This window comes from Lipotes vexillifer, unplaced genomic scaffold (assembly GCF_000442215.2).
Source record: "Lipotes vexillifer unplaced genomic scaffold, Lipotes_vexillifer_v1.1 scaffold438, whole genome shotgun sequence".
Classification (NCBI taxonomy): Eukaryota; Metazoa; Chordata; class Mammalia; order Artiodactyla; family Lipotidae; genus Lipotes; species Lipotes vexillifer.
This window is the reverse complement of record NW_006784126.1, coordinates 1259002-1268757: the sequence shown is the minus strand read 5'-3', so window position 1 is coordinate 1268757 and position 9756 is coordinate 1259002. Positions and strand designations below refer to the sequence as shown.

General features: G+C 38.2%; 1 protein-coding gene across 2 annotated transcripts in view; it reads left to right on the top strand.

Moving 5' to 3' along the window:
* Positions 1-9092, top strand: part of AKAP7 (A-kinase anchoring protein 7) — a 144097-nt gene extending 135005 nt beyond the window's left edge. Inside the window, exon 7 of one of the 2 annotated variants that reach the window (XM_007456543.1) lies at positions 8737-9092. In XM_007456543.1, the coding sequence (XP_007456605.1) occupies positions 8737-8933 (197 nt within the window). In that variant the 3' untranslated portion in view covers positions 8934-9092. The remainder of the gene's footprint in view (positions 1-8736) is intronic. The other variant, XM_007456544.1, reaches the window with a different exon arrangement.
* The last annotated feature ends 664 nt before the right edge of the window (positions 9093-9756 follow it).

Here is a 9756-nt window from a genome sequence, read left to right as displayed (position 1 = left end):
TTTTTTTTGTGGTACGCGGGCCTCTCACTGTTGTGGCCTCTCCCGTTGCGGAGCACAGGCCCCGGACGCGCAGGCTCAGCAGCCATGGCTCACGGGCCCAGCCGCTCCGCGGCATGCGGGATCTTCCCAGACCGGGGCACGAACCTGTGTCCCCTGCATTGGCAGGCGGACTCCCAACCGCTGCGCCACCAGGAAAGCCCTCTTCTAGAGGTTTTATAATTTTGCTTTTTACATTTAGATCTATGATCCATTGTGAGTTAATTTTTGTGAAGAGTTTCAGGTCTGTGTCTAGATTTATTTATTTTTTTTTTGCATGTGGATGTCCAGTTGTTCCAGCACCACTTGTTGAAGAGATTGTCTTTGCTCCATTGTATTGCTTCTGCTCATTTTTCAAAGATCACATTGATTACACTTGTCTGGGTCTATTTCTGGGCTCTCTGTTCTCTTTCACTGATGTTTTTGTCTATTCTTTTGCCAATACCACACTGTCTTGATTACTGTAGCTTTATAGTTAGTCTTGAAGTTGGGTAGTGTCAGTCCTCTGCCTTTGTTGTTCTCCTGCAATATTGTGTTGGTTATAATGTTTATTTTTGCCTTTCCATGTAAGCTTCAGAGTCAGTTTGTTGATATTCACAAAATAATTTGCTGGGATTTTGATTGGGACAAATGAGAACTTTTAATGTGTTTGCACTCGTTCTCTCAGATCTTAAATGGCATTGTTATGAAGATTTTTTTGGTTCTCTTTTAAAAACTATTAATATGATTTATTCTTGTCAGGACAAATAGGCACCTAGATATTGGCATTGGGTGGAGGGTGGTAATGGTTTCTGGAGCCCTTCATGTGATATCAGTTAAGCAATTATTGGGTCAGCTCACACATAAAAACAGCTGACCCACATTAATATTGACCTTAAATTATCAAGTAGGTAGCACATATTCTTGCTACCACAAAGAAGGTCACTTATTTTCTTTTTTATAATCACAGATACAGATTTTATCTATGTGCTGGCTTGATATCAGCGATCTCAGATAATATAAATAAAAGCTGAATCTTGGGTATATACTGTGGATTAATTATGTTACAACTCTTATAGAGAGTGGAATTGCTTCCTTCAAATTTGTTGAAAAGTTTCTTAAGTCTGTTCTTTTAGGGACACTACTGTGTTTGGTGGACTTGATAGCATTTCTCATTCCCTTTCTTTCATATTTTTAGTATTCTAAGAAATTGATTAAAAATTTTCGGGGGGGGGATTTCTTAAAAAACAGTCTCAAAGAGAAAGATTAATCTGTCATTTTAAATAGGTATGATAGTAAGTAACCTTGGTAGACCAAGAAAGAATATTTTTGTCGAGAGGGTGCTGCATACACTGGGAATATTTTTTAACATAAAATATGCAGACATTTTATTTTATTTTTTTTAACTTTTTATTTTGTACTGGGGTGTAGCCGATTATCAATGTTGTGATAGTTTCAAGCACACAGCAAAGCGACTCAGCCATACATATACATGTATCCATTCTCCCCCAAACTCCCCTCCCATCTAGGCTGCCACATAACATTCAGCAGAGTTCCCTGTGCTGTACAGTAGGTCCTTGCTGGTTATCCATCTTAAATATAGCAGTGTGTACTTGTCAATCCCAAACTCCCTAACTATCCCTTCCCCCAACGCTTCCTCCCTGGTAACCCCAAGTTCCTTCTCTAAGGGTCTGAGTCTATTTCTGTTTTGTAAATGAGTTCATTTGCATCATTTCGTTTTATATTCCGTCCACTGGGAATATTTTTTGTGTGTACTTTTGTTGGAATATCGAATGATAAATCATGTACCTTGCGGTGACACATTGAACTGCCATTGTTAACTAGGCTTCAGGTAAAATGAATGTAGTCATTTATCTTAGAGGTCACTGTGGGAGACAGATGCCTTTATTCAAGTAGTGGTCAAAAGAAAAATACTTTAATCTTAAAATGCCTCTTTCAAGTAAGCTGAATTAAGTCTACTGAAAGTGGGAACACACAGAATCTCACTGGAACGAAGATACGCATTTCTTGAATTGCTGCGTTCTCGCAGGCCTCTGTGACGAGCCTTCCAATAGGCTTTTCCCTGGGCCAACGTTGATAGTCTGAGGATGCCTTTGTGGAAATCATAGGTGGGGCAAGAATACAGGACAGTTCTGGAAGATTCATTTATAAATTTATTTTTTGTTGATTGGTTAATTAGTTTGTTATTGTAGATAGTTAATATTTGACCCATAGGCTGGATAGAGTTAAAGATGGTAATAATCTTGTTTTGAGCTTGGTTGTCTTGGTTAATAGTAAAAGCATAAACAGAAATATGAAAGAAGGGAAAATTAACTTTCTGTGGGAAGATTTTTGTGTTTTAAATTTCTTAATGTTTGAAGTAATGGGACACTTTATTGTGTACTGAGAGAAATCACTGAAGCACACACTTTTTGACCTGAGATGCTTCTTGGAGACTGAGTAACGTTTAGACTCAAATCCAACCCTATTATCTTACTGGTGATGTATCAGTAATGTGACGAGTGATGTTATCTTAAAGCTGACTGGGGTCAGGAAGAGTTGCAAGAATGCAATCTCTGGCCTAGATGCAGAGCACAAATAGGGTGGCAGATGTAGAGAGTCGTTTACAGTGTATTGAAGGGTACTTGAGAAGTATTTCTGCATGTGAAGTTTGATTTTCCCTCTTAAATTTGAAGAGCCACTAAAAAATAGTTCCAGGTAACACATCTGGAGGTACATCTGTACAGTATAAACACTGTGTTTTAGATTAATAGAATTCTTTAAATATTAGGCAATATACTCATTCATTCTTACTAATAAAAATAGTCTTAACTTGCTCCCAAGTATGGTATTAGTAATGAATTTCTTTATCTTTCTTTTAACAATATCTTGACATATTTAGTTTAGTAAATTCTATATAGACATCACTGAGTTGAAGCTTACTATCCAGGACTTTTGATCATGGGTCTGGAGTACCATACTGTCACTTTTGAGGGGAGAGCAGCTGCTAAGGCCTCCCACTGTAGCGTGTCCAGATGGGCCTTTAACCCATCCCTCTTCTGCTTGGATGTTGCTAGGAATGATGGTTATAAGCATAATTGGCCTCGGACGTGTGTTAAGGAGAAGTGGTGGGGCTCAGAAGGAGGGTTAGGAGCTAGTTCTCACCCTTGGCATATATGCTTTTGTATTCCAATCCCTGTTACATGTGACGTTAGCAAATAATGTCCATCTTCCTGTTCACACCCTTTGCGTCTGCCTGTCCCAGAACTGAGGTCGTAAGTGCGGCATTGGGCTTTTGGCTTCTGGAGGTCATGGGTGATGTTCCAAAACTGAGCTGAGGTTTAATGTGTGAGCGTTCTAATTACTTCTTTTTTTCCAGCTTTATTGAGATATAATTGACATATAACATTATATAAATTTAAGGTGTACAGTGGTGATGATTTGATACATTTATATATTGTGAAATGTTTGCTACAATAAGATTAGTTAACATATCCTTCACGTCACATAATTATAATTTTGTTGTTATGCTGACAACATTAAAGCTCCACTCTCATAGCAACTTTCAAGTATAGGATCCAGTATTGTTAACTGTAGTCACCATGCTGTACATTAGAGCCCCAGAACCTATTCATCTTATATCTGAAAGTGTGTTCCCTTTGACCAACATATTTTCCGGGCCTATCTCCCTCAGTTCCTGGCAACCTCCATTCTCCTGTTTCTACAAGTTCAGTGTTTTTAGATTCCATATGTAAGTGAGATCATACAGCATTTGTCTTTTTCTGGCTTATTTCGCTTAGCATAATGCCCTCAAGGTTTATCCATGTCACAAATGGCAGGATTTCTTTCTTTTTAATGGCTGAATAATACTTCATTGTATATATATATACACCACATTTTCTTTATCCATTCAACCATTGATGGACACTTAGGTTGTTTCCATGTCTTGGCTATTGTGAAATATGTTGTAGTGAACATGGGAGCACAGATATCTCTTTGAGATAGTGATTTCATCTTCTTCAGATATATGCCCGGAAGTGGGATTTCTGGATCGCATGGTAATTGTATTTTTAATTTTTTTGAGGAATCGTCATACTGTTTTCCATAGTGACTGCACCAATTTACATTCCTACCAATAGTGCACAAGGGTTCCCTTTTCTCTACATCCTTACCAGCATTTGTTATTTCTTGTTTTTTTTTTCATAATAGCCATTCTAACATGTGTGAAGTGATACCTGATTGTGGTTTTGATTTGCATTCCCTGATGATGAGTGATTTGAACACCTTTCCATGTACTTGTTGGCCATTTGCATGTCTTCTTTGGAAAAATGTTTATTCAAGTTCTCTGCCCATTTTTAAATAGGATTTTTTGTGTTTTTGCTATTGAGTTGTATGAGTTCCTTATATATTTTGAATATGAACCCTTTATCAGATATGTGATTTGCAAATATTTTTTCCTCTTCTGTAGGTTGCCTTTTCATTTCATTGATTGCTTCTTTTGCTGTGCAGAAGCTTTTTAGTTTGATGTAGTCCCACTTGTTGATTTTTACTTCTGTTGCTTGTTGTTTTGGTGTCATATCCAAAAAAGGCATTGCCAAGACCAAAGTCAAGGAGCTTTTCTCCTCTCCTCTGTTTTCTTCTAGGAATGTTATAGTTTCAGGCCTTAAGTCCTTACTTCATTTCAAGGTAATGTTTGTGAGTGGTGTAAGATAAGGGTCAAATTTCATCCTTTTGAATGTGGATATCCAGTTTTCCCAGCACTACTTATTGAAAAGACTGCCCTTTCCCCATTATGTGTTCTTGGCTCCACTGCCAAATATCAGTTGACCATACATGTGTGAGTTTATTTCTGTGCTCGTGATTCTGCTCCATGGCCTATTATATGTCTTTTTTTTATACCAGTACCATATTGTTTTGAAATCAGGAAGTGTGATGCTACCAGCTTTGTTCTTTCTCATCATTGCTTTGGCTTTTGGGGGTCTTTTGTGGTTCCATATGAATTTTAGGATTTTTTTTTCTATTTCTGTGAATAAATGCCATTGTAATTTTGATACGGATTGCATTGAATCTATAGATGGCTTTCAGTAGTATGGACATTTTAATGATATTAACTCTTCCAATCCATGAACATGGGGTATTTTTCCATTTATTTGTGTCTTCTTCAGTTTCTTTCATCAGAATCTTATAGTTTTTAGTATATAGATATTTCACTTCCTTGGTTAAATTTATTCCTAAGTATTTTATTGTTTCTCATACTATTTTAAATGGAATTATTTCTAGAATTTCTTTTTCAGATGGTTCATTGTTACTGTATAGAAATGCAACTTATTTTTGTATGTTGATTTTGTATCTTGAAACTTTACTGAATTCATTTATTGGGTCTAACAGTTTTTTTGGGTGGAGTCTTTAGGATTTTCTATACACAAGATCGTGTTATCAGCGAACAGAGGCAACCATACTTCTTCCTTTCTGATTTGATGCCTTTTTTTTTTCTTATTCTTGCCTGATTGCTCTTGCTGGGGCTTCCATTACTATGTGGAATAAGAGTGGTGAGGCTGGGCACCCTTGTCTTGTTTCTGATTTTAGAGGGAAAGCTTTCAGCCTTTCACCTTTGAGTGTGTTAGCTGTGGGTGTGTCATATACGGCCTTTATTATGTTGAGATATGTTCCTTCCGTACCCAATTTGTTGAGAGTTTTTATTACGAAGGGATGTTGAATTGTGTCAGATGTCTTTTCTACATATATTGAAATGATCATATGATTTTTATCCTTTATTTTGTTAATATGGTGTATCCCATTGATTTATTTGCATATGTTGAACCATTTTTATATCCCAGGGATAAATGTCCCTTGATTGTGGTGTATGATCCTTTTAATGTGCTGTTGAATTTGGTTTGCTAGTATTCTGTTGAGGTTTTTGCATCCAAATTTATGAGGGTATTGGCCTGGGTTTTTTTTTTTTTTTTTCCTTATAGTATCTTTACCTGGCTTTGATAATCAGGGTAATGCTGACCTCATAAAATGAGTGTGGGAGTGTTATGTCCTCTTTGGGTTTTTGTTGTTGGTGTTGTTTTGGTGTTTTGTTTTTCTTTTTTTTGGGCAGAGTTTGAGAAGAATTGGCATTAATTCTTTATTTTTTATTATTATTGTTTTTTGCCATTTTACTGTTTTATTAACACAAACAAAACGTGCACACGAGCTGTCTATTCATTTTCTTTGCTGCGCATTCTGGCGTTGGGCTTGGTGACTCTGATGGCCAGCTGGGCTGCTCTCTCCACAGTGGCTTTGAGGTTCTTGGAGGAGACGTTGTGCACAATCTCAGCACAGTAAGATTTATTGCACATCAGCAGTTGGTAAAGTTCACCCATAAAGCCATACTGTCCTGAGCTTTTATTTGTTGGAGGTTTTTGATTACTGATTTAATCTTAAATTTGTTATTGGTCTGTTCAGATTGTCTGTTTCTTCATGATTCAGATGTGAAGGTTGTACATTTCTAGGAATTTATCTATTTCTTCTGGGTTGTCTGATTAGTGACCTGTAATTGTTCACAGTAGTCTCTTATGATATTTATTTCTGTGGTATCAGTTGTAATGTCTCCTCTTGCTTTATAATTTTGTTTGAGTTCTCTCTTTGTCTTGGAAGTCTAGCTAAACGTCTGTTGTTTTTATTTTATCTTTTCAAAAACAACCCTTATTTTCATTGATCTTTTCTACTGTTTTTCTATTTCATTTATTTCTGCTCTGATTTTTATGTCCTTCCTTCTGCTAACTTTGGGCTTAGTTCTTATATTTTAGTTTTTTGAGATGTCAAGTTAGGTTTTTTTAAGAGTTATTTATTATTTATTTATTTTTGGCTGTGTTGGGTCTTAGTTGTGGCATGCGGGATCTTCGTTGAGGCATGCAGGATCTTTCATTGTGGCACGTGGGCTCTTCGCTGTGGCCCGCGGCCTTCTCTTTAGTTGTGGTGTGCAGGTTTTCTCTTCTCTAGTTGTGGCACACAGGCTCTAGGGTGCGTGGGCTCTGTAGTTGTGGCGTGTGGGTTCCAGAATGCTTGGGCTCTGTAGTTTGCAGCACACAGGCTCTCTAGTTGAGGCACGCAAGCTCAGCAGTGTGGTGCGTGGGCTAGTTGCCCCGTGGCATGTGGGATCTTAGTTCCCTGACCAGGGATCTAACCCACGTCCCCTGCATTGAAAGGCAGATTCTTTACCACTGGACCACCAGGGAAGTCCCAAGTTCGGGTTGTTTACTTGAGATCATCCTTTTTTCTTAGTGCAGACATTTATTGCTATAAACTTCCCTTTTAACACTACTTTTGCTGGATCATAAGCTTTGGTATGTTGTGTTCCCATTTTTGTTTGTTTCAAGGTATATGTTTTTAATTTCCCTTTTGATTTCATCTTTGACTCATTGATTGTTCATGAGTGTTTGTTTAATTTCTATATGTTTGTGAATTTTCCAGTTTTCCTCTTGTTATTGATGTCTGGTTTCATACCATTGTGGTCAGAAAAAGATACTTGGTATGCTTTCAATTTTTAAAAATTTGCTAGGACTTGTTTTGTGACCTAATATATAATCTATCCTGGAAAATGTTCCGTATGTGCTTGACAATAATGTGTATTCTGGTGCTGTTGGGTGGAATGTTCTTTATATGTCTCTTAGGTCCATTTGGCCTCAAGTATAGTTCATATCCAATGTTTTCTTATTGATCTTCTGTCTGGATGATCTATCCATTGTTGAAAGTAGAATATTAAAATCCCCTACTATTACTGTAATGCTATCACTCCCTTGAGATCTCTTAGCATTTACTTAATATATTTAGGTACTCAGATGTCTTTGCTTCCAGTCATCTGCCTTCCTGGATCCATAGCTCAGTGGAAGGAGATGAAGGACTGACTGGGCGCGAGAGATGAGCCCCCTGGGTTTTTTTCCTCAGTTAAGGGAGACAAGAAAGAGAATGAGTGGGGAATGTGCAGCATTTGAACAGATGACAGCCACCCCTTTTACAGAAAAATGAAAGGATAATTTAACCTTGATCATCACTAGCAGGGAAGCAAAATGGCCGTAAAATACTAGCATCTAGTAATTTACTGTCATAATCCTAACTCCTCCTCGAGGAGTTTCCTGTTTCTTAAATTGCAGTGATAGCTCTGAAATTAAAACGAATATTAGTTTTACAAGCTTATTTTAACCATTTCCTAGCAGTAGTAATTGCTTTTGTCTTCGTGGGAGGGCTGAGACTTTAACCACCATCCAGGCCAAGGGTTATAAAATTGCTGATCTGTGTGGCTAGTTGATGAGGAAATCTCAATTACCTGACGTTTGGTACTGGAGAAGTGGAAGCAAATACATCTTGTTGGTGATTTCACATGTCTGAGGCTCCAGGTGGTGGGTATGTGGACTTTAGTAGTAGTAATCACTTTTGGACGAGAGAAAAACAAAAATCCCGTGTAGAAATGGGGAACTTCCAGCATTGCTAGGTAGAATATTTTAAGATTGGGGCTAATGAACTGCTTTTCAACCTGAAGTCTTCAGGAACAGGCAGTCTCCTGCTTCTGCAAATACCAAATGAAAAGCCAAGCCAGTATTCTTGGATTTATAGATGCAGTTTACCAGACTGAAGGACACTTGCTCTTTGTAACTAACTGAACTAGCTGGCCCCTGCATGCTGAGTTTCTATGGCAATATGATCTCAGTGACCTATCTTCTCTATTGTGGAATGTAGGTGATAAGAATGGAGGTGAGCCCGATGATGCTGAACTGGTAAGGCTCAGTAAGAGGCTCGTGGAGAATGCGGTGCTCAAGGCTGTCCAGCAGTATCTGGAAGAAACACAGAACAAAAACAAGCCAGGGGATGGGAGCTCTGTGAAAACTGAAGAGGCTGATAGGAATGGCACTGACAGTGACAACAACAGGAAATGAGACCCGAAGGCAGGCAGGCCCCCGCCACGCCGTGAGAAGCATCCCCGCTCCCCTCTGCCGAGTCAATGGACTAAATTGCATTTTGTGCTATTTAAGTGTCTCTTGTCCAATCTGTGGAGACTGCCTGATACTTTTATGATCGATGTGTTTGCATTCCTGAAACGCAGCAGAAGAGCAATGGAGTGCTGGGACTATCAGAGGAAATTAATTCATGAAGGAAGAATGGCCCAGGTTTTACTTGCCCTCAGCCGAGGCTGTGGGAGAGAGTATTTTGCGTGATGCCTCGTGGACTCAAAGGCCATGGAAGGGGCCTTGCCGTAAATGGAATACCACCATTTATATTGCTTAGCAGGGCATTTGACTACTTTATCTGAGGCCAAAACACACACAGAGCTAACAAGTGCTATGATTAAAATGATCACTGTTGAAATTATTATCCATATAGCTAGTCCATAATGTTTCATGTTTGTCCTATGTGTGCTGTCGCTGTGCAGTGATCTTTATTTCCAGTAAGTGTGTTTCATGTAAATGATATAGTTTTGGTGAAATGCAACCTTTTCTATAAAATGTGGGCAGCATTTTAAAGGTTTCTTTTTAACCCTCTTTTGATAAGTCAGTGTGCCATATTTAATGTTTTTCATTGGCATTTGTATGTAAAATGTATCATATAATTTTTTTTACATAGGCCAGAAACCTATTGGAATCCGGGACTTAATTAATGAAGCTTTGCGTCAAGAGAGGATGGGTCTGCAGTCCAAAGTGAAACAGATAAAGGAACTTTTATTAAAGCCTGAGACTCAGGCCAAAATTAGGAGGGAGCTTT